Source organism: Lissotriton helveticus, chromosome 1_1, assembly GCF_964261635.1.
Source record: "Lissotriton helveticus chromosome 1_1, aLisHel1.1, whole genome shotgun sequence".
NCBI classification, from domain to species: Eukaryota; Metazoa; Chordata; class Amphibia; order Caudata; family Salamandridae; genus Lissotriton; species Lissotriton helveticus.
Genome location: NC_136057.1, coordinates 149,058,007 through 149,085,685, shown reverse-complemented (window position 1 = coordinate 149,085,685; position 27,679 = coordinate 149,058,007). Strand labels below are relative to the sequence as shown.

Sequence of the window (27,679 nt, the reverse complement as noted above, 5' to 3'; positions counted from 1 at the left end):
AATTCGTTTATTTAATTTGGAAACTCCGGTGCTACTCGGTGATGGTTTCTACATATCACTCTAATGAGCAGGATAACGTGTGGGGAGCACCACAAGGGACTTCCATGTCACCCACACTTCTTAACATCTATTTACGACCTCTATTCCCCCGGGTTGAATTGTTTAGGTAATCTGTTGTCTCTTATGCTGATGACACCAATCTGATTCTAAGACTAGACCAAAAAGCCATTGTCTCTGCAGGGAGCATGACTTGGTGTTTCTTGGCAGTACTCATGGATGGCAAAGGATTTTTTTGCCGCTCCATTCCAGTAAGATGAAGCGTCCACGTTAGTCCTGCTCTTGAGTAAAGTTATACCTCCGAACTAAGCAGAAGGTTCTTTTTAAAACCCTTTGCTTCATTTTTAAGAAGTTTTTCTGATCTGAAACAATCTCCCTAAGGAAATTGATTTCAGCCCTACCTAACTATCAATTGATGTAAGTGTTACCTAGGGTTACAGTCAGGAATGGGAGGCAGAAGTCTTGCTCACTTTAAACCTTATCTTTGGAATAAATTGCCGATTTAAATTTTAAGCAATCAGCTCATTAACCTGAGGACCCTTAAAACTCAATTCTTTTTATGGGCAAGGTAGTTTTTTGTGTGTAATTCTGTCCTGCTTCTATTGGTCTTTATTGCCAAAATGTGTTTTGGGGTGAATTTCTTTACTCTGTAAATGTTTCTCTTTTCCCTTCAACTTGATTTAAATTGTGGCATACTAAGATTTTAACAAAAGCAGCACTACAAGATGCCAGAATAAAAAGAAGTTACCTATAGTGAAACCTATTTTCACCATAGCAAGAGCTTTCATATCAAAGAAACATATCTGATAAGATGCTTTATACAGAAACAATGAATACAAAAATCTGTGGAGATAAAATTAAGCTGTATGCCACCCCGCAGAGACAGAATCTTTTCAAGGCCTGGAATGAGACCCGAGACACTTAAAAGCATCTCTGAGATAAAAAGTTGAGAAACCAGAGAAAAGTTTGTCTATCAATGGCATGTTCAGAGAGCTGGATCAAAATTACAACGTGATTAACCATATCAAAAGCTGCTGTGAAATCCAGCACGCAGTAGTGGCCAGTATTAAGGCAGAGTGCCGGGCGAGCTTTGGGGGGGGCGGGGAAACAGACTACGACAACACAAAAACAAAATACAGAACTTTCCTGCTTTTCTGCCCTCCACATCTCCGCTCTTCTGCTCCTCACTGCAGCACAGGCTCCCAGTCTCCACTGCGGCCAATCCTGACATTGCTCTTAGGCATTAGAGCAGCATCAGGATTAGCCTGAGCACTCGCGATTTGTGCTCCCAGGGAGACCTGGCGCGTGTGCTTTGCTGTCTCCAACCTGGCAAAGCAGCTGGGTTGGAGACAGCTCAGTGCGCATGTTAGTTTGGTTGTCCTGAGACGGCTGGCCAAACCGTCATGCTCACTGACAGCAGGGCACCTACCACTCCTCCTGGTGATTGCCCTGTGATGGCCCCGCCCCCCAGGACTCGCCCCGGCCCAGAACTTGAAAAATAAAATGATAGTAAACCTGTTTTATTATCGTTTTCTTTCTCAAGTTTTGGAGGCTGCAGGCAGGGGGGTCAACGGTCTCTGCCAGAGTGGAGGAGCCGCCGCTGCCAGTAGGACCAATGCAGTAGGGAACATAGGCATTGGCAGCCAGTCATAAATAGTTCAGAAATGAGACAGCGATGATGTACAGAATACCACCTGGGAGCAGTGTAGGAGTCCATTGATGGTCGCAAAGCACATACGTTGTTGGAAGACCACTCGCGTCAATAGCTTACTGGGCAAAGGCAGCTGGGAAGTCGCATCTCTGTGTTTGTTGCAAACAACACATTATGTCTTGTTCGTCCCTATGTTTGCGAAGTTAGGAAAGGCACCATCGCCCTCAACCGGCACCCCAAAAATGTCACTTTCTCAGGTCTGGCCGTTGAGGCAGTGCAGGTAAGTTGCCAGACTATTGGTTTTCCTGCATAAGTCATACATAATACACATACATCGAGTGGCTTTCAGTCAGCAGGTTTCATCCGTTAGCCTGTTAAATTGCCACTTTCACCTACCACACACAGCATGCATCACGGGTCGCCGTGTCAGCCATTTTACCCCTCAGATCCCATCACTTTGAGGGCCCGCAGAGAGCCGGTGCACATTGGTGACATCCGCATAAAATAGTTTCTTTCTCTTCAGTTGCAGAGCTAGTTCTAAAGGTGCTTTTCATTTTTTTTGTATTTTATATATTCAAATTAAATATCAGTTTTTTTATGTACTACTTTGTTTAAATTCATGTTATAAATCCTAGCCTTATTTGATTAGTATCTACCTAAGCAGTGTGTCTTTGTTGCAATCAACCAATCTGATCGTGAGACACATCGGAATGCAAAGCAATGCTGCTTCATGATCGTCCTACAGCCTTAAACGATAAAAGACGCTGACGTGAAAGAAGCGCCCTCCTAGAACCAGAAGTGACAATGATGCATCCATACTTACATGTCACATCAGAACCAAACTGAAAATGAATAGAAAAGCAGCATCAATATGTCTACGAAGTTTCAAAAAATTACATCACCAGGAACAAGGAACTCTATCAAAAAATGACAGAAACCACTCAGGTGCCTAGAATGTAAAAAGGATCTCAGACCACTTCAAGACAACCATGATTTAAAAAATCATTTCATCGAAAGTGAGATTAAAAACAACAGTGGTCGCATTAGTAAAGACCTGAAGGAATGCATACCAGATGTGTGTCATAGCCAATTCAAAAGCACCTTGTTATGTTGTGGTATTTACTGCTTTGTTAAATATTGGGTGTATTTCTTTACATGGTTTGGTACCTCTGTTTCCTTTTGGTATGTTGGAACAAGTGGCGGTTGTTATTTAATAGCGGTGGGGCGGAGGGAATGAAAAAAAGATGTAAACACTTACCTGTTGTCACCAGCTCTCGTTCCTCTTCGCGCTCTTCATAGCCAATCACAATGCTGCAATGCAGTTTTGTGATTGGTCTGAGCGTCGTGGTTCGGCTTGGACTGGGAGCCTGGGCATGTCCTCCACACAGGCTGTAATGCAGCCCCTGGGTGGAGAACATGCAAACGGCGCATGCTGGTTTGGCCGGCCCGAGACTTTGCTCACTTGGAGTGGGCAAAACACTCCTGCCCTGCTCTGTGCGCAGAGCGGCCCTGCCCCGCCCCTACCCATCTGAGAAAGGATGGAAAATAAAATGATAATAACAATGAGATCTTTTTTCTGTATTGGCCTGCTCAGTTGGGTGATGCTCCTCCGCCTTAGAGGAGGAGCCGCCACTGGTTGGAACATTGCTTTAACCCTTGCCTGCTGATGCTCTGGATTTGGGTCACTTCTTACCTGGAACTGGTGCGATCACCTGGGTACCTTGAGTACTTTCATACCTTCAAGCTATATATGAAGCATTTTATCAAGCTTCCTGTCTGTTCTGTTACCCATCACACCACGCCTGTCTCTGGAACAGTTTCCCAGATTGAAATGCTGAAGCCACCGTCCAGAGGTGCAGACAAAACAACCAGAAAGAGACTACAGAAAAGAAAAACATATACTCATTTTTATTTGCACATCATATCGTCACTGATGTGTTATCGTAGAACTGCTAACATGGAACACATCCTTTAATGAAAGGGAGCACTAATTCTGACATCCTGGAGAAAGGCCATAAACTGCAGAATCGTTTGTGAGAAGTAGTTCCATGGAGTAGGATACGCTCGCATTCCAGTTACCCAGTCGATTCAAGATCTTGTAGCCTGGTGGTTGATTACCTCAACCTTAGACCAGGGGGTTTGTTTGCGCAAGATCTTGAACACAGATGACAGCAATCTGAGTTGGAGGGAAGTTGAGGGATCTCAGTTACTATAAACCCTAAATCGTCTCTGAGAAGGTCGTCCCCCAAGCCAGGGTAAAGAAGGCAAAGTAAACCACAGGGAGGAAAATAGCATCCAACCGCAGGACTTATGACCAGTAAGGAATCCATTATTCCCTTCATCATTCTATTCCTTCTGCACTGTGGTAATCCATCAGGTGCAAGCCTTTTTTTGTTATTACTCAAATAGGGACAACAGATAAAGCTTGAAGTAATAAAACACAACATTTAATACATCACGCAGACCTGAAGAAAGCTCACAATGACATAACCTCCAGTGCACAGCACTGCATGGACCGGGTAGCATCCACCCTATAGCTGTCCACACCTGAGATCAGAACAGAAGGCAAAGTTAGCGCTGTTTCCCTTGAGAGCAGCATCCCTTCAATGCACTCCGTAGAACAGGTTAACCAAAACCCAGCCTGAATTTGTCCTTTGCATGACAAAACCAATATACATTATCTAATGCATATACAATTATCAGCATCAGTATTATGATATATTAAATGTGTGCCTTACTTGGTTGCTTTCAGAATTATGTCCCCTGATGAAGGGCGAACGCCCGAAATGCATTGGGCTGACAAGAAATATACGTTTGAATACATTATGAATTAATAATGTGGAACATGAAAATCATTGAAAAAGAATAAAAAGACTACGCACGAACCATCGTAAGAAATTTTTATTAAGCAAATTCAAAGAACGTGTTCTTCGGAGTGCATTGAAGGGACGCTGCTCTCGAGGGAAACAGTGCTAACTTTGCATTTTTACAACCCTCAGCACAGGGGGTTTTACTTCAAAGCACCACCCAACTCATTAACCGATCGCACCTTTACTCGACTCGTGTGCGATTTCCACACCCCATTCTTTTGGACTTCATATTATCCCAGCTGTGCTACCGTGGAATCAGCACCAATTATGCACAATGCAATTTGAAGATATCTCACACGCAACTGACCAAAGAGCAGATACCTTGGCATTCACCGATGCAGATTCACAGCGCATTTACTCACTCATCCCAGATGATGAAGGCCCAAGTACAAGCACTGGTTCTACACAAGCAAACCTAAAACAACTGATCTACATGTCAAAACGGATTATCAATCAGCGTCTTCACGCCAGTATGTTGATAAAATACCACAAGGCACAACAAATTCTGCGTGGCCTCAGGATATCATTGAAATCTACCCTGTGCAAAAACAACGCACGATTTACAGAAAAATGGTTCGCCATACTTAATAAATGTTCGCTAGATCTTATACTACTAATAATTGAAGAGTTGGCGAAACTTTTAGAGGATCTTAACAAAGAAGCATCCCAACTTAAAGAAGAGCTTAATTCCATGATGACTAAGGATGAATGTGACCAGGCTCTCAAAGATATAAATATCCAATTGGACTCATATACTAAAGAAATCAATGAACGCAAACTAAGGAAATTTAAGAGAGACACCACTGACTATTGTACCAGAGAAGTATACAGTTGGGCCGACATGTACGCCCGCCGACGACAACAGAGACCAACCCAAGACAGGTCATCGGATGAAAGTTCGTCAGACGATTGATTCACAGCATCACAGAAGAGGTCCCATGTACCAAAGAAAAGAATCACAAGTTCAGAGTGATATCCTCACTGAAGACAATTGAAGGTAAGAATCAACCACTCCTTTTTTAGAGAGAGGCCGAGGATCCCAGAAAGAACCAGGAGGGGCAGGAATAGGAGCAAAAACAGGACCCTCAACAGAATCGGTTTCCAAAAACACGAGGAGCCACAGAACCTAATAATCAACATATCCAAACATGAAATAATAAGATTTCAAACACAAACACTACAAAAAGGAACATCGTTTGTCCCCGCGAACCATTCGAACATTCTAGAGACACAAGTTTGCGTGTACAAATTCTTAAGGAGTTTGCGCCTCAGGCATTTCTTTACCAACATTATTGAGAGACCAAATCAAGAGGAAATCATGAAACCTGATATACTTATGGGACTCAGAAATCCGAGCAAATTTCAACCTCCTATCAGTCATAAAGTACTCGACGCGTTTGAAAAAGTAGTGAGCCAGGATATCGTTAAGATCTTCAAATCTCCAAGAACCAAAAAGACCAACATGACACAAAAAGAGTGACAGGCAATTCAAACCTTAGCGAACAACAAAGACATCCAGTATGCCAAGCAGACAAGGGCGGTGCCCTAATAATCATGGACACTGAGTTTTACGGGAAAAATGTAATGGAACACATTAATGACAAGGACACCTACATGCGATTGGAAAGTGATCCGACTAAGGAATTCGTCAAAATCTTAACCAAAATCATTGACACATCTATTGAGATAGGTATCATCACCACAAAGGACAAAGAATTTTTGGGGAAACAAAATCAATCCATCCCATATATCTACATGATCTCCAAAATCCATAAACATCCAACCATTCCTCCATTCCGTCCAATCGTGTCCACCATCAATTCCATCCACGAACCGGTGGGCATATTCATTGATAAGCATCTGCAACCACTAGTCCAAAAGATACCCACGTACATCAAAGATACCACGCATTTTTTGAACATTCTGGAAGAACAAAAAACATCATTCACCACCAATATGATTTTAAGCACCATTGATGTCAAGGCATTATACACCTCCATCCCCCACAACCTGGGATTACCTGCAATTGAGAACGCACTGCTAAACAGTGACAAGGAAGAAAACTTGAAACTACTATTGATGGAACTAATGCACTTTACGGTGTTTCACAGCTACTTTCAATGGGAAAACCAATTTTATGCTCAATGTTCAGGTACATCCATGGGAAATTGTGCGGCTCCATCTTTCGCCAATATCTTCATGCACCAATTTGAAACAGAACACATATTAACCAACACGGAGTGGCAAGACAATCTCATTCTATATAAACTTTACATCGATGACATTTTCATCTTATGGAAGGGATCAACCATTGAACTACAAACAGCTATCCAAAACCTCAACAATGTTAATGATCGCATTCAATTCACATCCAACATTAGTGACACACAGTTATCTTTTTTGGACGTCCTGGTCACAAACAACCAGGGCACATTACAAACCAGTGTATACCAGAAATCCACTGACAGAAACAACCTCCTTCACTTTCACAGTTTCCACCCTCCATCACTCAAAAAACATCTACCATTTTCCCAATTACTTCGTTTTAAGCGAAGAGCTTCCTCTCAAGACACCTACGAACAACAACAAATCACCACTATCAAACAATTTAAAGATCGAGAATATCCTGAAACCACGTTGCATCAGGCCGTTGACCGAGCACAAGAAATAAACAGAGCCCAACTGTTACAATCATTCCATGCAAAGGACGAACAGAGGGCTGTATTCATCTCCAAATACTCCACCAGAAGTGAAAACATCAAAAGAGTAATTCTAAAACATTGGCCATTACTAGCAGTGGAGGAAGACTTCAATGGCATGTTTTCATTAAACCCAAGATTCGCCTATGAAAGAACCAAAAATATCAAGGAATTACTGAATTGTAGGACTAATGTCCCCACAAAAGAATTCAGAGGAACGCTACCGTGCCACAACTGTGGGAACTACAATTCTATTATCAAAGGCAATGAAATCACTCACCCACTACACGGAACTAAAATTAAACTCAACATAAATGGAACGTGTGATAGCATTAATTTGGTGTACATGTTAAAATGCCCGTGTGGCCTCACATACGTGGGAAAAAGAGCCAGAAAAATAAAAACACGAATAGTGGAACACAAGAGTAACATTCGTTTACGATCCACGAAATCCACAGTGGCCGCCCACTTTAATGAACATAATCACAATCCCAGTCAACTGCGATATTGTATCTTAGAAATGGTACCTATATTACCTGGAAGAGACAATGCCCAGTACCTACTCAGAAGAGAACTCTACTGGATACACCGGTTGTCTTCGGTACAGCCCATAGGACTCAACGAACGTTTGGAATTCAGTTGTCACCTATAAATGAACTTTGTAGTTGAAAGTTACTGAAAGTCATTGTAATTTACTCCCATTTAATTAGGTTCATAACTGTGTCTATTACCTTTATTGTTTCCATTATATCTTTTCCACTACTATCCTTACCCATTCTTTCTTTCCAGCATTTTTGTACACATTCAATCCTAACAGGTGATCCCACACTCCTATCGCTGTACGATAAAGTTTTTGCCCAAAAAACACGATTACGGTTCACGTCACCATAGAAACGCACCATCTGACCTCTTTTCCACCTAACGGAAAGTAGTACGTATTCCATCGGACACGGTTACGGTTCACGTCACCATAGTAACACACCTATCAGAAATTAATACGCATTCCACTGGTCACATGATCGCTCCGAACCTAATGGAATTCTCCACACATGCCCGAGTTATTTAGATCATGGCGGTGGCCGTCCAACACTTTGGAATCTCATACCCGTGTGGAGAGGACTACACGTTACACCCACAAGAGCTCGAGGTAAGCCTTAGTGCCGTTTTACGCGCCCAAACACCTGACCTCTGTGATCAGGTTGTTTAAACCGTATCAATCTTATCATGCATTTACATTTCTTACAGACGGCAGCCACGATCTGTACACGGTACCGAGCGTACTTTTACGCATCAGTAACAGGTCAGATTTAAAGGCGTGACTTGATTTACTCTATTTGCACAAGCGCATGAGTCACACGCACTTGGTAATCCTAGTTCACACCGTTGTCATACACATCTTGGTGTATTTAGCACTGATAACTATGTTCTCATATTCAGCCTTTTCTCACCGAAATGACCACTCCTTTCTTTTCTTTGTTTTTCTTGAGTCTAACACTCCCCTTTCGTTTTCCTTCATCGAGATTTATAGGTTAACCAAACCCAGCCTGAATTTGTCCTTTGCATGACAAAAACAATTATCAGCATCAGTATTATGATATATTAAATGTGTGCCTTACTTGGTTGCTTTCAGAATTATGTCCCCTGATGAAGGGCGAACGCCCGAAATGCATTGGGCTAACAAGAAATATACGTTTGTATACATTATGAATTAATAATGTGGAACATGAAAATCATTGAAAAAGAATAAAAAGACTACGCACGAACCAATCTTAAGAAATTTTCATTAAGCAAATTCAAAGAACGTGTTCTTCAGAGTGCATTAAAGGGACCCTGCTCTCGAGGGAACCAGCGCTAACTTTGCATTTTTACAACCCTCAGCACAGGGTGTTTTACTTCAAAGCACCACCCAACTCATTAACCCATCTCACCTTTACTCGACTCGTGTGCGATTTCCACACCCCATTCTTTTGGACTTCATATTATCCCAGCTGTGCTACCGTGGAATCAGCACCAATTATACACAATGCAATTTGAAGATATCTCACACGCAACTGACCAAAGAGCAGATACCTTGGCATTCACCGATGCAGATTCACAGCGCATTTACTCACGCATCGCCGGATTTTATAGCAGAGATAACGTGCTATTAGCAACGGGTATCTACAAAGCGATAAAATATCCGGCGAAAGTGGCGAAATGCGTGAATATCGCTGATAATTCAGCGATATTCAGGCATTATCGCTATTAGGGACTTAACCTCCCATTGGATATACAGGCTAAGAAGTGGTCCGAGCAGGCGTTAGAATTTGGCGATATTCGCGCTTAGCGCAAATATTTGAATCGCTACGCCTGCGTTGATAATAGGCGATAGCGAAGTTAGCGACTGCCTTCAGTCGCTAACAGGTTGGGTACACCCACTTGCATGTCATTAGCGATAAATATCGCTGACATGCAAAGCGGGCCACAAACCACTCGCTATCACCTAAAAGCTGTCGCTAACTGATGTTAGCCACAGCTTTCTAATAGGGCGATGAAATTATCGCCGCTTTTCATTTTGCTTGCCTTGGTAACAACATCAGTGGTGCTGGTGTTAGGTGAACGTTGTTAGAAGCTTTACTGATGCTCTTAATTGGCAGTGTGTAAACAATGGTGTACTTAAGTGTTGATCAGCAATTGTGTAAGAGTCTCGAGTTTTTTGTTATGAAAACGTAATCAATAAATACATTTTAAAAAAAAATGTGGGTGTTTTGAAAAAAATCATATACATAGCCTTATAAAACAACATCACTGTCAAGGCTTGACTTCTGGGGCTCTGATGTACTGGGTGGTTTCCAGATCCTGGTGTCAAGGAGGATGACATAACATATTGGATGGCCCAAGTTATCGGTACACTGCAAAGATTGAGGCTATTGACGCATACATTTACCTGTTATTGGTTCCTTCGTCCTGTCCATTGTGAGTGGGAGACCCGCTAGCCTCAGACTGGCCTGTAATTGGCTGTACCAACGCTCTGTCCATGGGGAATCTTGAATATCCTTTGGAGTCTTGATGCTATCCAGGCAGGTCTCTTTATCACATGGAGACTTCATCAAATCGTAAGACCTGAAGTTAGGGCTCTCTGTATTAGATTGATCCATGTCCTTAGAAACAAAAGGCGACTGATGGGGAATCTGATCCTGAGACATCTGTGGGAAAGAAAGTGAAGTGTCAGACTTCCAAACCTTACCTGCTCTCAGTGCAGAAGGCATGTATCAAGATTGGTGGCCTGGTTGTGACCACTAAAGCCTTTGTGTAATATGGCCACGACTGCTACATGTAAATACAAATAATGCAATCATTTAAAAAATGAGGATATAAAAAGTCAGATTTAGCGTGGCAGCAGCTCGCCTTTGGAACAGCCTCCCCTTAGAAATAAGGAGAACGCAAGGCTTGCTGCTGTTCCGCAAGAAAAGAACCTTGTTATTCCCCAGGATATAATATGCCTCTTTGTGAGGGGTAGAAGTAGATTCTCTGGTTAGCATGTCTATCCCCTATTATGTAGCTGACTAGCGCCAGGATGCCCGTTGGGTTGCAGTGCGCTCTATAAGTGTTTATAATAATAATAATTGGGCTACTTTTGAGAATTCAGAAGCACAATGTTAATTTCCTTAGTTTATAAACTACACCTTTTTATAATTTCTGCCATCCCTTTATAAATGGCCAGTGTGTACAAGTCCTCCTTGGGAAGCAGTGTTCTAGGAAATTCCTGTGAAACTGCATGTTGAAGAGTTTGGCAGAGTTCCCTCAACCAAGCGCAGTTTCCACTTGAAGGATGGGCAAACCATCTCACTCTACATAGTAAGTAGGTGTAGGTGTGTGTGGGGGAAGAGTGTTTTGGAGCAGGCAGTTCATTGAGAGTTAGTTTGAGTATCTACAGAGCTGACACTATCTTGGGCACTTGTAATGTTTGTTTGTGCTTAGCGAGCCGTGGTTTTGACCATGAGCTGCACACACAAGGAGGCCTCAGTAGCTGCCCACCTCCATTTCCAACATTTTGCTGTTTCTTTTCTTATCTGTGGTGCTTGTGTGAATACATACTTTGGGGCCTACAGGCAGGTGGTCCCTATCCTTCTTCTGTCGCTCCATAACTGGTTGTTGACAGACCGTTGTACTCATATTAAGTTTGAAACAGGGGTCCCCCATTCTTCTAACATGCAATACAATGATTGATCCCTGTGCACAAGTGCTGCTCTAACTGGTAACTGGAAATTCAGCTCAAGTGAGCGCCATTTTGTCTTGGGGGTCGTACATGTGTACCGCAGTCTTGTGGAAATAGAACGTGTTTGTATTGGGTTTTTTTAGATCATTTTTATTGGCTTTTCAACAGTGTACAATGTTACAGGAGATACATCATCGAAGCGCAGCATATGGATCCCAGTGACCTTTTACAGTTTGACGATAGTAGCAATTTGAAGGCTGTCAGCACATCTGTTGTGTCATATGCAAGTATCACATGCCAGTAAATTCAATGAGATCCAAGAGAATAAACAAGAAACCTACAAAGATTAAAGAAAATGATGCCCCTCTCCCACCCACACTCTGATTCAGTACCAATAAGCGCAGCACAGTATTAGATTGCTGCTGTGTTAGGGCAGTAAAGAAGAGATCTCTCCACAGCATTAACAGTGCACCCAGCCCATGTCAGAGTTCATGCAGCTTTTTCACAGTGTTTGTGTGTCAACAGTACCAGGAGGTACATCTTCTGACATCTTTCCTGCAGCAGAGCAGTCGTTGTTGTCATCAGCGGTCAACTTCTGAACCATGCCTGCCAACGCCATTAAATCATCTGCCACTTTATCAATCAATCAGTCAGGGAATTGAAAGCGCACTACTCACCCGTGAGGGTTTCAAGGCGCTGCAGTGGTGGGGGTGGGTAAGAAGTTCCGTTCAGTCAAAGAGCCAAGTCTTGAGTGCCTTCCTGAAAGCGTTCCGGGAGGGGGCGCGTCTGATGTCGAACGGGAGCTTGTTCCAGGTCTTGGCCGCGATGTAGGAGAAGGCTCTTCCTCTTGTTCTGCCTCTGCGGATGTGCGAGGTTTTGGCGAGGGCGAGGTTGGCAGATCAGAAGTTTCTATTAGGTACATTGAAGGAGATTCTCACATTGAGGTAATGGGGTCCGGTGTTGTGGAGGCATTTGTAGGCGTGGGTGAGTACCTTGAAAATGGCTCTCTTCTTGACGGGTAGCCAGTGGAGGTTTCGTATTTGTTGGCTGATGTGTTCGTGTCAAGGGGTGCTGAGGACGAGTCTGGCTGCGGTGTTCTGTATTGTCTAGAGCTTGCTGAGTAGAGACTTGTTGATCCTGGGACCTTATAGTCGCGTCTTATTTTTTCATATGGATTTCTTCTGTCCCAGCCCATTCCATTGGAGCTCTCAGCCATTCAACCAACAAGGGAGGTCTAGGGCTCAGCCATCTAATGGCAATAGGTTGCTTAGCCAGTGTCAACCCAAGTATTACAAAATATCTGCTAAGTTTCTGTAATCTCTTTGTAGAACTAGCCCCAGTAAACAGTGTTTCAGCTCTATTGGGAGTATCCAGCCTGGGACCCTCTGTAAGTGTTGCCAGATCTTATCCCAGTAAGGTGTGATTTGAGAACCCCACATGACGTGGAAAAAGTCAGCTGCTGTGTGTCCACATTGCACACACCCAGGATCGCTGTCTGGGAAAATAGCATGCAGGATTTTGGGGGAGAGGTATGCAATGTGAATTATGTTGTATTGGATTAGTTTAAATCTAGAATTTACTGACACTTCCCGCACCCTTCTGTGTACTTTAGACCATTCTGCAGATGTGCTGGGAGGTTCCTACATCTGATGCCATGTGTCCTCGATCTTTAAAGAGTGCTCCCACCTGTCTGTTCGGAGGGCATGATATATGTGAGTGAGTCGGTCGAAGTAGGCAAGAGTAGCATCGGCTGACAATGCAGCCTTGGTCTGTCTAAATGTTTCTACTTGCTCTGCCCCCACGCCCGAGCACTAGACGACTTGGTGAGCTCTCTGAGTGGGGCAGTGATGTCCGACAGGTTCTGCATGAAATGCCTGCAGTACGTTGCCATCCTCAGGAAGCTGCAGATTCCTAACATTGAGGAGGGAGTGGGGGCATCCTGCATGTCTTTCACTTGGATCGGGCCAATGCCTCTGTGCGAGAAGTGATACCTGAAGAAGCTGATGTCCTTCCACAAGAAGTCACATTTTTCATGATGAAGCATCAGCCCTCATTCTTAAAGCCATGTGACGACTGCATGGAGATGGGTCAAGTGTTCTCCTAACATGGGAGCGTGGATGGGAATGTCGTCACTCACATTCAGCACGCCAGGCAGGCCCTGTAGAACATTTCCATTTTGGAAAACTTTGTCTGCGCTTGAAATATCAAAGTTTAATTGGGTGTACCTCCAAAGGCTGGTATGTGTGTAGAATGTGGTGATAGGGTGGGACTTCGGGTTTCGAGGGATCTGGTATTAACCAGATCAAAGTTCCATTTTGGAGAACCACTTGGAACCCTCCAGATACCCAATGATGTCATCTATGGTTGGTGTGAGATGACGTTCTCGCTTGATCACCAGCTTAGGGACCCTCATGTCTACACAAATGCGGATTGCCTCTGGTTGTTTGGGCTTCTTCATCACCATGATTGGGGAGACCCATGGTGCGGGGCCTCTCATACATTTGATAATGCCCGCTCTCTCAAGTAGTTTTTGCCACAGGGGTGACAAATTCATTGATGTCTGGTTCCACTGTGCAGACCGCTTTCCTTGGAGCTTTGGCCTGTTGTCGCTGAGATGAGCAGCATGCTTTAGAGAAGTGGTTTGGTTTGCCACATGCACTGCAGGTGTTGCCGCTGGTGAGGCAGGCTCCAGTGTGAGGGTATGAGACAGCACACCAGCCACACGTGCAGGCTTGTGCTACCTGTTTTGTGGGGATTGATGACGGCTTGGTGGGCTCTGGTTCTGAAGTCCGTGCCCTTTTTTGGACAGCGTTGACAGGCTCTTTTTTGATGGAGGTTGATGCTTTGGGGGTCCATGTGCATAGTGTGAGCTTTACAAAGCTCCTTGGAGTGACACAGTGTCATGATGTCCCTCATGGACATGTTGTGCTCTTGGAGGATTGTTTCTTGAAGTTTGGAGGACGTGCATCCTTGAATGAATTGGGTGCATACTTCATTGTTCTCATCCGGATGACTGCATGTACTGGCAAGTTCACTCAGCCAACTATGGAAGACATCCATTGATTTGTTGGGTTGCTGCCTGGCGCAGAATGAACCTTTTGTAGTCAGGTTGGCATAATGCATGAAGTGCGTTGTGATGGCGTCCCTCAGGGTGGTATAGTTCCGTGGGGAACTGGCCTCAACAACAGTCTTTGAGATTTTATGGATGTCAGCACCCCCTAGATGTAGATGCATGGTATGCCTACAGCTTACAAGCATCTTTGAAATAGTTCTCCAAATGTTCCAGCCACCCCACCCAGCGGTAGCTTGAGAGGCTGGAGGCCCTGTGACCGTGAAGTGTTCCAAAGCAGTCCAGAGAAGCAGCAGGGCTGGCAGCTGGAGAAAGAAGGCCACGTGCCTGGGTGAGACAGGGAAGTGGGCCTCAATGGAGAAAAGTAGCAGGGTGGCCGGGGATCATGCACAGTTCACAACCCTGGCCCCAACCAGAGGAGCAGAGAAGACAGATGGGCCTGGACTGCAGTAGCGAGAGTGGGAGGGGGGGAGTGGTTGGACCACTGAACTTCGTGAGACTCACCGAAATGGCAGAACAGCGTCGGCCTGCCACGTGGAGATGGCCCAAAGCTGGGAGAGGCAGGGGCGCTTGCTCTTGCGAGAAGGAGGAGCCTCCGCCCACCATGTCCACTCGAAGCGGCTCTGCATGGAGGAATGCAGCGTAGGCCACAGCATGAGGCTGACGAGGGTTCTAGCTGGAGGAATCTTGCATGTCACAGTTGGCAGCGCTGCCCTCTGCATGTGTTGAGGGGGTCAGCGCCAGCTGAGGGAGCAAGATGGGCCGCAGGTAGCGACAAGTTGAAGGGGAGGCCATTTAGGCCCCCTCGTCGCCAGTGTAGTGTGTTAGCGGCCAGGCTTGGAAGAAAGACCACTCAGGTGTTAAGGTGGTGGTCTCAACTCTGACTATGCCTGGGTCCACGAGCTATTTATTCTTACGTCTGCTGCATACACATGACACTAGCACCTTACTTACACATGCGGGGTCTACGTGCCTTGCCCCTGCGCAGCGAACAACATAGTGTAGCCCACCTTCCCGCAACACTACAGGCCGGTCCCAGGCCAACAGAATTTGCCTCCCAAGATAGTAATGAAGTCCATTCACGCTCTGGATCGCCAAGTCATCAGTTTGGCGTACCAGCCAGGTTGGCGCGGTCGCCAACCGCAGCCCCCAGAAGTCAGCTCACTCGCTTTGGAATAAAGTGGTACGGGGTGTCTCTGCATGACCTCAGCAGGGCCCCCACAAATTACCTTAGTCTCATAGGCCCCAAGACCACCACAAAGGCATTGTTTTATAGTGAATGGACAAGGATTAATCAGCGGAAGCTTACAGGAGTCACAACCAGGCAGCCATCTTGCCAGGCCAAACACCCCTGTTTGTATGGGTTATTTAGAGTATGTTGGAAACCCTGTTGGATGTCCCAGGGACCAAATGTGCCCCACTCTGATTAAAGCTAGCAAACCTCATCTCCAGATATACTTACCAAAGGATACCTCAGTTCACTCTAAAGACATCTGGGGACATCTCAAGAGGTGTAGTCAGTCCTTCTCATGTGATGTGTGAGGAAGGGAACACATTTTGTGTGACTCAGCTGTGTGGTAACTGGAGAGTTTGGTCTATTGCCCAATTAAAAAGCTGTTTAATCTTACAGGGACTTGAACCTCATTTCAACACAATGCTACTTTAGCTGGCTTCACTTCATTGCATCATATCATGATAGGCGCTGACACTCAAAACTATCACTCACACACTTCAAATGCCATTTATGATTAATTGTACTCTGTTTATTTTGACAGGCTTCCCAGTTGAGCAAAGGTAATGAGTGAGGAATGAAAACAGTGAAAAGAAGTAAAGAAGAGAGGTTGAAAGAAGGAAAACAGTGGGATCAGTTTAAAGAGAGTGAGGATACAATGTGGGTAGGGATAAAAGGCAGACAGAAGTAAATCAGACTCTTACCTTTCTCCTAGGGTGAATGCCACTGTGAAGAAACAAATACACGTTTAGGATCAGAAACTGTTCTGAAGTACAAGCAATCCAGCTTAATGGCACAGTTATTATTGTACACACACAGTGGAGCCCCCCAGGGAAGTGGCTAACCCACCTTCAGAGTGGGGAGATATAAAGAGTAACAACAGGTACACTATATGGAATAATCAACACAGGGCATTACACTTTTTCTCAGTTCCTCAATTATGAAAGGATCAGTATTGGCACAACCTGTAATTGCAAATAGGAGGGAACCAATATTACCAATCATCGGGTGCCCCTAAACAACCCGGTGGCAGGGAAGACTTACATGATGGTGTCAGGATGGTTTCTCGGTCCTTCAAGCATCTACTCGTCTGAATGAAACCCATAGAAAAAAAGACTTGGGGCCTGATTTAGGTCTCGGTGGGTGGGTTACTCCGTCCCAATGGTGATGGATATCCCACCAAAATATAAATCCCATCGGATATAATGAGATTAATATTTTGCCGGACGTGATTTCCATCACCGTTGTGACATGGTAACCTGTAAGCCAAGATCTAAATCAGGCCAAAGTTAGAGCAAGATAAATAGAAAGGAAGGACTAGAGAAGAAAGAAACAAACAGGGAATACAGACTAGAAAGACTCAGGAAAGGAGATGGTGGACATAGAAAGCGTGAAAAAGATCTCATGACTACTCAACAGTAAGAAGGAAGCTATAATGACTTACTCCAGGCATAAAGAAGTTTATAATGCTGTTTATTAGAGCATCAAATATCAGCTTGTTAGCCTCTGAGGTCTCTCCATACAATTGAACTTGTATCTCTTTAAAGACCCCCAACCTTTCATACCAGAACGTCCCTACATCATAATGATGTACATCATTACATTCTCCCCCTCTTTGAAATAAAAAGAAAAATAATAAATAATAAATAAAAGAAAAACACATTTAGCAATGTTCAATTAAACGTAAGGGTTTCTTTGAAACTTTTTCAGACTTCCTGTTTAGTTGTACGTCTTGTTGATTATTTGACTGCATGTTTTCATGCTCATCAAGGTTAACTTTCTTACAGAATGTCTTGTTTCTTGTTATAGTCTTATTTTCATTTTCAGCCGTTAAGGCTGTTCCATGGACTTTTGTTATTTCCAAAGGCTTTAGATAAAATCTTTGAGATGTTTTTGTTTGTTGTTGACGAACAAGTACTAGATCACCTACTTGCTACTCTCGATTTTGACATCTTCCTCTGCTCTCTGCATAGTATTTTATTTTTTATTTTGCTTCTTTGTCTTTTTTTAATACTTCATTATGAATTCTTGGCAGATTTGCTGGCAAGTGAGGTATGTCTTGATTGACCAAACATTAATTCTGACAGGCACTTTCCAGTTGATGTATGAGGAGTACTTCTGTAATCTCTTAATACTTGACATAGTGCTTGATTTATTGAAACTTGTGTCAACTTTGCTCTTTGTACAGCCTTTTTAATGGTGGCCATTAACCTTTCCACCATTCCATTAGCTTGGGGCCACATAGGAGTTATTTTCCGGTGCACAATTCCTAAATAATTCATGATTTTTTTTAAAGTAATTTCCATTGAACGGAGGACCATTGTCTGTTTTAAGCACATTAGGTATTCCCCATGTTGAGAAAATGTCATCTAGACCTGGAAGTACTGCTGTTGTTAACGTTGAAGATACTACTTTAACAACAGGGAATCGAGACTATTCATCTATTATAGCTAACAGATAATGTCCTGAATCTAAAGGTCCATAGAAATCTGCTGCCACATTAACCCATGCAGCGTCTGGAAGTTCTGACATGTGAAGCTCTTCTATTCCTTTTTCTCTTGAGGTACATTGGCATATATGACATGACTGAATTACTTCTTCCACTTGTTGATCCAACTTTGAGAACTCTGGACCCGATTCACAGAAAGAACTTAAGACTCAATCCTAAACTTACTACTATTTTGGTATTCACAGAATGCACTTACTACTTTTGGCATTCACAGAATGAACTTACTACTTTTGGTATTCACAGAAGTTAGGATTTTGTCTTAAGTTTGTCTTAAGACAAACTTAAGACAGACTTAAGACAGACTTAAGACAGACTTAAGACAAACTTAAGACAGACTTAAGACAAAATCCTAACTTAAGTCTGTCTTAAGTTTGTCTTAAGACAAACTTAAGACGAAATCCTAACTTCTGTGAATACCAAAAGTAGTAAGTTCATTCTGTGAATACCAAAAGTAGTAAGTGCATTCTGTGAATACCAAAATAGTAGTAAGTTTAGGATTGAGTCTTAAATTCATTCTGTGAATCGGGCTCCATAATTTTTCTCTTACGATATTTTTAGTAGCAGATATACCTCTATGGCTTTCATGAGCTAAATTAATAACTCGTCGCTGTAAAGAAGCTGGAATAATTTTCTTATTTCCTCTGAGTAATATTCCCAAGGATGCTACTGATAGTTCTGACTGAATGTTCTTAAAGTCCAAAATATCACTTTTTTTCACACTTGGTTTGAAACGACTTGCACCATTTATTAATCTCCAAAATCTTTTCATGTATTATTCTAATTACCTCTTGCACAGTATGATCCGAACATGTGGCTTCAACCAATTATTTTTCTGTAATAACTCCAGGTATTGCTGATTTAATTAAAAAACAAATGTATTTCTCTGCTTCTAGATGTTGGTCTGTTTTTGAGTTAGAAGGGTGCCTGGATAAATAATCTGCTGGATTATACTCTTTTCCGGGTTTATTAATAATTCTAAAATCGTTAATTCCCTTAGAGGTGAACTTAATGTTTTAAAATTGTTGACGTATCTTGCACAATAGCTGGCCATTCCTAGAAATGATCGCAGGTGTGTTATATCTTTGGGTCTTTGTATTGCATTTAGAGCAATTATTTTTTTGGGATCTGGTTTCATTCCTTCACGAGAAAATATATGTCCATAAAATGTTAATTCATTTTTAATAATTTCTAATTTTTTTAAGATTGAGTTAAACCAGCTTTGATGAGTTGTTTACATACACCATCTAGGGCTTGATCATGCTCTTCCTGATCTTTACAAAAAACTAAAATGTCATCATTATAATTCATGCTATTCTGTATCGGCCTTACGACATTTTTTATAATTTCCTGAAAGATTTCTGCAGCAGAACATATTCCACAGTTTAGACGTTTGTATCTAAACAAACCTAAATGAGTTGAAAACATTGTAATATATCTTGACTGATTGTCAATTTCCAACTGATGATACCACTTACCTAAGTCAAGTTTTGAAAAAACAACGGCACCATTGATATTACTGATCATATCATTCAAATGAGGGCCTGGGTATCTCTCTCTTTCGATAGCAATGTTCGGAATTCTCATATCTACACAGATCCTAATATCTTCAGTGTCTTTTTTAGAATGATTACAATGGGAGATACCCATGGTGTTGGACCTGTTGCTTCTTCAATTATGTCTTGTTCCAGAAGTGCTTTGATTTCTTTTCCAACTTTTGCTTGCATATGAATTGGAACTCTTCTGTGAGTTGCACTACAGGCTTTATTGTTTCATTTATATGCAAGGTGATTGTTTTATCTTTTAATTTTCCTAGACCATCAAATAATTGTGGATACTTTCGCAAAATAGGATTGTCATTAGTTAAATTACAGGTTACTGCTAGTAACCCCATAAACCGAGCAGTTATGTTGCTTAATATGCATGATCCTTGAACTTCCCCTTGTAAGACATGTATTACTTCTTTGCTGCTTATATCTTGATGCTTTAAGATTTCTTAAAATTTTCCTAAACAGGAAACAGGACGCTTAGCTCCCCACTCAAAAACACTTACATTCGAAGGTTTAAGAGTAGGTTTTTCAGTCATTTTGCATACTCAGTAACACACATTATATTGCATGTTGCTCCACTATCAAGAACCAAAGGTACTTTTTGAGAACCCACTAATAAATCAACTGAAGTTGTTTTTTAATGTCATCTTTTCTTATCATGTTGAGTTGTAGAACTTCATTTCCTTCTTGCATCATGTATAACCTTTCACTATGTTCAAATTCTTTTTCAGATTCTTCTTCTCTTTCAATTTCTTCCATTCCTTTTATGTATTTTATATTTTCATTTCTTCTTTTTCCATCTAAATCAAATTGTTTGTTTCCACTTTCTTTCTTTGTCCAGCTTTCCTTCTTCCCTTTCTTGAATCTACACATACTTGCAAAATGGTTATATCTTCCACATTCTTTTTACATTGTTGGCCCATTGCTGGACAAAGGTTTTGGTGAGGAAATTGAAACCCGCACTTATAACACAATCTCTTTTCCTTGTAAGGTAGCTCAATTTTTCTTGCGTTGTTTACTTTTTTCTGACATTTGTCTCACTTGCTCTAAAGCTTTTATTCTTCCTTCTTCCATGTTCATGGCATGTTTCTCAGCTCGCACCTCTGTTCTTGCCATGTGTAAAATTTCTTGTAAATCATGTGTTTTCTCTAAAAGTTTTTTTCTGAATTTCTTGGAGTTACAAACTTGTATTACTCTTAGCCTTATTGCTACTTCATTATTACATTTTTCAAATTCACAAAATGTTACCAATTTTTTAAGCCTTGTAACAAAATTATCTAATGTTTCATCTTCTTTTTGACATGTTATATTGAAATTATATCTCTCAAAATCTGAGTTTCTCTGAGGGTCAAATTTATCATTTAAACATGTTATAAGTCCCTTATATGGGTACCGTTCTTGTTCTGGAAACGTAATTATTAAATCTACCTTGTCTCCAACAAGATTAAGCAGCAGATCTTTTGCTTGCTCATCGGTATGATTTTTACATGTTGCATTTAAAAAATGCTCAAATCTTCTTGTCCACTTCTCCCATCTTTGAGTAACATGTTGTTGTTCTGAAAGATCAAAAGGTAGTGTCTTCTTAAAACAGTACTCAATATTTCTCCTGTATCATTTTCCTCATCATTTACTGTTACTTCCCTTTGTGTTGTCATGGCAGTTATCTTATTGTGTAATTTTTCTTATTAACAAATATTTTAATATTGTTTCTTTCTTCTAGTGCTTACTATTGCTGTAACAAACGCTATTATTGACTATAAGCAAAACAAAACACACACAAGCTGTGTGCATCAGCGGTGCAAATTGAGCTGTGTGTATCAGCGTTTTAAAATACACAATTCCAACATTCCAAATTAATTTTCTCACTTTAATGCACCTGTGCACATCAGCGTGTTGTATAATTATTAGCTGAAATGCACTTTGACGATCGAGATCGGAGCGTCTTTACTGCCTGACCTAAATATGGCAACATACCTGACGTGCGTTGCCTGATGTGCTTTGCGCATGCGCACAGTCAACAGTCACTGAGGTCCAAATAGTGAGAAAAAAAAAGTTCAATACTCGCATGGGCGCTTGCCTCTGTTTTCGTCTCTTCACAACTTGGCAATGCGCAAAGAACTCAAAGATCGCGATTATACCCCAGAGAAAAAATGCGGCGCTACACTCATCACATATCCTCCACTGGCAAACAGCGTGTCACTCACCACCATTGGCTCCTCATTGGACCGGATTTAGAGAGCCTTAAATTGCAGCAATACTCTTCGAAGAAGAAAACAGTCTCAGGTAATGTTTCAATGCACGTTGATATCCAGTGAATTTCAATGTTCGTGGATTCTTCCTCCTCGTCGCCAGTATAATGACTTACTCCAAGTATAAATAAGTTTATAATGCTGTTTATTAGAGCATCAAATATCAGCTTGTTAGTCTCTGAGGTCTCTCCATATAACTGAACATGGATGCCTAGAGCGAGAGAAAAAGAGGATTTTTTGCATTACAGAAGGAATTGTTCATCGACTAAAGACTATATGGAGCAATCCCAGAGATTAACAATGAAGTTACATCAGAGAAATTATCCTTCAAGAGTTATCAAACAAGCCAAGAAAAGAGCTTTGAGTACCCCCAGAAGTGTCCTCTTAGAGAAAAATGTGAAAGAAAAAGACGAGTGCGTCCCAGTAGTCATTACCTTTGATCCGTTATCAACTAGGATCAGGCAGTCCATTCGTAAGCACTGGACGATTTTATCAAACAGGGATTTTAAAATCCCACCACCCAGGTTTGCTTTTAAGAGATCTAGCAATCTGAAGGACAAACTGGTCCATACTCGAGTTCCACCTATTTTGAAAACGAAGGTGACCACCATCCCTAAGGGACATTTCCACTGTGGTTCTTGCTCAGTCTGCCCTCTTACTAAAAAAAACTAAGAGCGTGTTTCTAAAATCAGGAAGGGAGTGGTTTCTTAACCACTTTAGCAATTGTAATAGCACTAATGTGGTATATAGACTACTCTGTGAATATGGCCTTCAATATATAGGGCTCACGTCTAGAAAAATCAAGACCAGGATGCAAGAACACTTGAGCACTATAAAGACGGGGAAACTAACAACTAAATTGGTACAACACTGCCACACTGCAAAATAATAAATAGCTTCACCTGGGTAGTCCTTGAACAGGTACTGGGTAATTTGCAGAATGTTGATAAGATCCTGCTTTCAAAGGAAGCACGGTGGATCGATCACGAAAAGAGTGATCAACAGGGACTTAATGAGGTTATTGAGTGGAATAGGGTTGGCTAATCCTTTTCGCACATATTACTTTCAGCACACATTATTTGTCCTTTCCTTATTTTCTGAGCCTTTGGTATCAGTGATGGTTAATCTGACATTTTTCCTCTGAGGCTCCATGTTGTGGAGTCTTATTGTAGGAACAGATATAAAATGATGCTATTGGCAGAAGAGATCACACATGAACTTGACTGGTATAGTCTGCTTGAGTGATGGTAGACATAAATAACAGCCTAAGTATAAGATATGGAGATTACAAATTATTTTAATAAAGACCTTGGTAATTGTTCTACACAATTCCAGCAAGGACCGCATGAGGAGTGTCTATTAAAAAGTGTTCGTGCTACCTAATATAGTTTGGTGGTTTCAAATACATACCGCATAAAATAAGTAAATAGTGTGGTTGTATGTCAATACAACGCGGGCTTTTACCCCGCATTTCATTACAACGCGGGGATTACAACGAAAGTCGTTACAACGACTTTCTCTGGAGGGCGCTGGATAGTGGAATAGTTTAATTTTCTATTCCAACTCCAGCCCACGTTGACAGTACGGAAGGTGTTGGATAGAAAATTAAACTATTCCCTATCCAACAGCTCTCTCCAGCGAAAGTCGTTGTAACGACTTTCGTTGTAATCCCCGCGTTGTAATGGCAGTGCGGGGTAATCCCCACGTTGTTATGGCTGTTCTCCGCCTGGACCATAGTTTTCAATCCTTTTTTTAAATGAGGCGATATTATTGTGTTCGGGAAAAGTAAAAGAAAGAGAGAAAGTTTTCCCTTTCAAAGATGGCGGATACGCATAACAAGTTGGCCGCGGTATCACGTGACCGCTTTTTGAAGAGGCTTTAACATCGAAACGAAGTGGTAGCGGGATGCAGGAGGAGACGCCACGCTCCATGAGGCCCCAGCCGGTGAGGAGCAGGGGGGCCGGGCAAGGAGATTTTAGTTGCGTGTCTGAGGACTTATTGATTGCTTATTTATGCACTCTGTAGCGGCACAGGATAGAACTCCACTCCTAAGTGAAATAAGAATGTAATAGGAGATTTGTAGGATGCTAAATCAGGATTAATGGTCATGAGGCAACAATATACTGAGGCTGTGTGGTGTAACAATACGTTGTGTGTGCAAGTGTTTATAGCTCAAGAAAACGTATTAAGTTTTTTTAACATCTTACTCCTCTCTGGGGGCATGGGTCTAGATTGACACAATGACTGAAGGGTCAATCAAAAAGGAGGACTCACAAGAGGAGTTTTGTTCTTCGTTATTTTTACCTCACAAGCTGGTATGAGAGACATAAGCTGAGTGAAGGTAATTATAATGTTTTTAACTTCAAAATATGGTTTACTATGGGGGTGAACTAATGTGTTCATTACACAGTGTTTTGTTTTCTGTACTTTTCTCAATCGACAGTCAACCAGAATGGTATGTCCAACACTGGTGCTGTGGCGAAGTGTCTGGCCCTGAAGAACTTTCCTAAAATTTCATGGGAAAGAAACATGTTGGCATGTAGCATTGGTATGCAAGGTTAGCAACCAGCTCATTTTTAATTTGACAGCACACACTTAGTGACTAATAAAGTAATTGTAATACAAGTGTGGCTGCCAATGTTATTCACTTTTTGTCACAAGAGTGGAGTGTTACTGTTTGTCACTCTAATGCACTTACACAGTTTTATTTCATTTCTTTGGGACAAAATGACCGCCAATGATGAGAATAGTGGGCTTATCTGGTGAGTACCTACCAGTTACCCTGTTGGTGATGCGCCCGTTAGGGGTCATTTTGTCCACCGCACATTTTTTCCACATTTTGTTGGTGGTTTTTGGTGAACTGAATGTATTGAGAATTGCTTAAAGTCATATTTTCAGTCACTATCTACCTTCTTGGGTACTGTCTGTTGAGAAAGGTCTTTTAAAAGTAGGCAAAAAAGTATTAAAAAACCACCATATAGGAAATAAAGAATAGTGGGTTTTGTAGAGTAAGAAATTGGCTTCTGATTTAAAAGGGGGGAGGCGGACTCTTTGGGTTCTTCCGGCAAGGAATGAGATGATCCAGTCCAAAGCTTTTCCTTGTATTCCGACGTCGTTGAGGCGTTGTATGAGGGTGCTATGACAGACTGTGTCGAAGGCAGCGGATAGGTCAAGTAGGATGAGGGCAACTGTTTCTCCTTTGTCCAGTAGTTTTCGGATGTCGTCTGTTGCTGCGATGAGGGCGGTCTCGGTGCTGTGTTTGGCTCGGAAGCCGGACTGTGAAGGATTGAGGGATTTGTTGGATTCGAGGAAGGCAGCGAGCTGACTATTGACGGCCTTCTCAATGACTTTGGCGGGGAATGCGAGGAGCGAGATGGGGCGGTAGTTCTTAAGTTCGGTGGGGTCTGCTGTGGGTTTCTTCAGAAGGGCGCTGAGTTCGGCATGTTTCCAGATTTCCGGGAAGGTAGCGGAGTTGAAGGAGCAGTTGATGAAATCGCAGAGGTGGGGTGCGAAGACGGAGTCTGCTTTGTTGAAAATGTGGTGGGGACATGGGTCGGTTGCCGATCGTGAGTGGATGGAGTTCATCAGTCGGATGGTGTCTTCGGTGGTGATTGGTTTCCAGGCGCAGAGGTTGCTAGATTGTGGTTTTTGTTCGGGGGGAAGGTGGAGTGGGCTGGTCTTTGGACTGGTTTTCAAAGCTGGTATGTATTTCGGCGATTTTGTTGTGGAAGAATGAGGATAGAGAGTCGCAGAGATCTTGGGAGGGAGTGATGTCGTTGGTGCCGGCGGTGGGGTTTGTAAATTCTTTGACGATGTTGAATAATTCCTTGCTGTTTTGGGTATTGTTGTCAAGTCGGTCTTTGAATGCTGATTTCTTGGTGGATCTGATCAGTTGGTGGTGTTTGCGGGTGGCGTTCTTGAAGGTGGCTAGGTTGTCAGTGGTTGGGTTTTTTATCCAGGTTTTTTCGAGAGTACGACAGAGCTTCTTGGATTTCTTAAGGTCATTGTTGAACCAGGAGGCTTTTTTGTTACCTTGCTTGATTAGTTGGTTTTTCAGTGGTGCTAGTTCGTCGGCGCTGTGGCTGATCCATTGTGTGAGGTTAGTGGCTGCTTGGTTTGGGTCCGATGATTTGACAGGGGGGTTTTGGTGAAGCGATGTGAAGAGCTGGTCGGTGGTGATTTTGTTCCAATTTCTTCGGGGAATAGGTTGTGGGGTCGTGGTCTTTTTGTAGTTGAAGTAAACGCAGCTGTGGTCCGTTCATTGGAGAGCTGTGGTGTGATCGAAGGAGATGTGCTTGCTGGAGGTGAAGATAGGGTCGAGCGTGTGTCCTGCAAGATGGGTGGGGGTGTCGACAAGTTGTTTGAGTCCTAGATTGGCCAGGTTGTCCAGAAGGGTGGTGGTGTTGCTGTTGTTGTTCTTTTCCAGGTGGAAATTGAGGTCTCCCAGTAGAATGTAGTTCTCGGAGGGGAGGGCATGTGGGCTGATGAAGTCAGTGATGTCTTCGCAGAATTGTGTGCGTGGTCCTGGTGGTCTGTAGATGAGGGTGCCTCTGAGTGTGGTTTTGGGGTCGGTGTGAATCTGGAAGTGAAGGTGTTCGGCGGAAGTGAGGTTATCGTCGGAACTGGTCGTGATGCGGATGGTGTTCTTATGGACGATAGCGATGCCTCCTCCTGTTTGGTTGGTGCGATCCTTTTGGATGATCTTGTAGGCATCCGGGATAGCTATGGCGATGTCGGGTGCTGATGAGGCGTTCATCCATGTTTCTGGAAGGAAGGCGACGTCCGGCGATGTGGTGTCGAGTAGGTTCCAGAGGTCAATGGAGTGTCTGTGGACTGAGCGGGTGTTCAGCAGGATGCACTTTAGGTGGTTAGTGTCGGAGTTCTGATTGTAGTTTGTGGATTTGGTGTGGGTCCTGATGCAGTCGAACTTGCAGGAGTGGCAGGTGAAGGGTCCATGGGTGTGTCCAGGCGCAGCTAGATAGCAGTTCGGGTGTCGGCCGGGGTTAAGGGCTGAGAGGGTTGCGGCGTCGTACGTTATGCGGGTGGAGAGGGTTTTGCGAGGGCCAGGGCGTCTGGCGCTGCGCGCGGTCCAGGCGCAGACGGGCGTAGACGGGCTTACCTTTGGCGCACCTTCGGCGCACATGGGGCGCGATCGCTGTGCGTGAACGCTGCGCGCAAAGGCATCTGTCATATATGGATGGTGGAGGGGGAGGGGCGAGGGAGGAGCAGCTGGGAGGCGGTAGCGGGGTGGAGGTCCGGGCAGGGAGTCACAACAACAAACAACAAAATGGCTGCAGGCCAAAAGCAAAACTGGATTGGGGCACAAGCTAACCCCAGGATCATCACTCAGTCCCACCCTCTTCAACGTATACATGAGTCCCCTCGCATCCATCGCACGCCAACACAACCTCAACATCATCTCCTACGCAGACGACACCCAGCTAATCCTCTCCCTCACCAAAGACCCAAACACAGCCAAAACCAATTTACACGAAGGAATGAAAGAAGTAGCCGAGTGGATGAAGAACAGCCGTCTTAAACTTAACTCGGACAAAACGGAAGTCCTCATCTTAGGATCCTCCCCCTCTGCCTGGGACG

The 27,679-nt window shown here is 43.0% G+C and overlaps 1 protein-coding gene across 3 annotated transcripts in view; it reads right to left on the bottom strand.

Moving 5' to 3' along the window:
• The window catches only part of LOC144768336 (carnosine synthase 1-like), a 557,293-nt gene that overhangs the window by 476,862 nt on the left and 52,752 nt on the right, over positions 1-27,679 (bottom strand). The window contains exons 1-3 of one of the 3 annotated variants that reach the window (XM_078651927.1): positions 22,037-22,222; positions 16,481-16,502; positions 10,204-10,462 (exon numbers count right to left, since the gene is read on the bottom strand). In XM_078651927.1, coding sequence (XP_078508053.1) covers positions 10,204-10,462; positions 16,481-16,502; positions 22,037-22,053 — 298 coding nt within the window. In that variant the 5' untranslated portion in view covers positions 22,054-22,222. Of the gene's footprint in view, positions 1-10,203; positions 10,463-16,480; positions 16,503-21,260; positions 21,347-22,036; positions 22,223-27,679 lie in introns of those variants that run through there. The other 2 variants (XM_078651919.1, XM_078651937.1) reach the window with 2 other exon arrangements.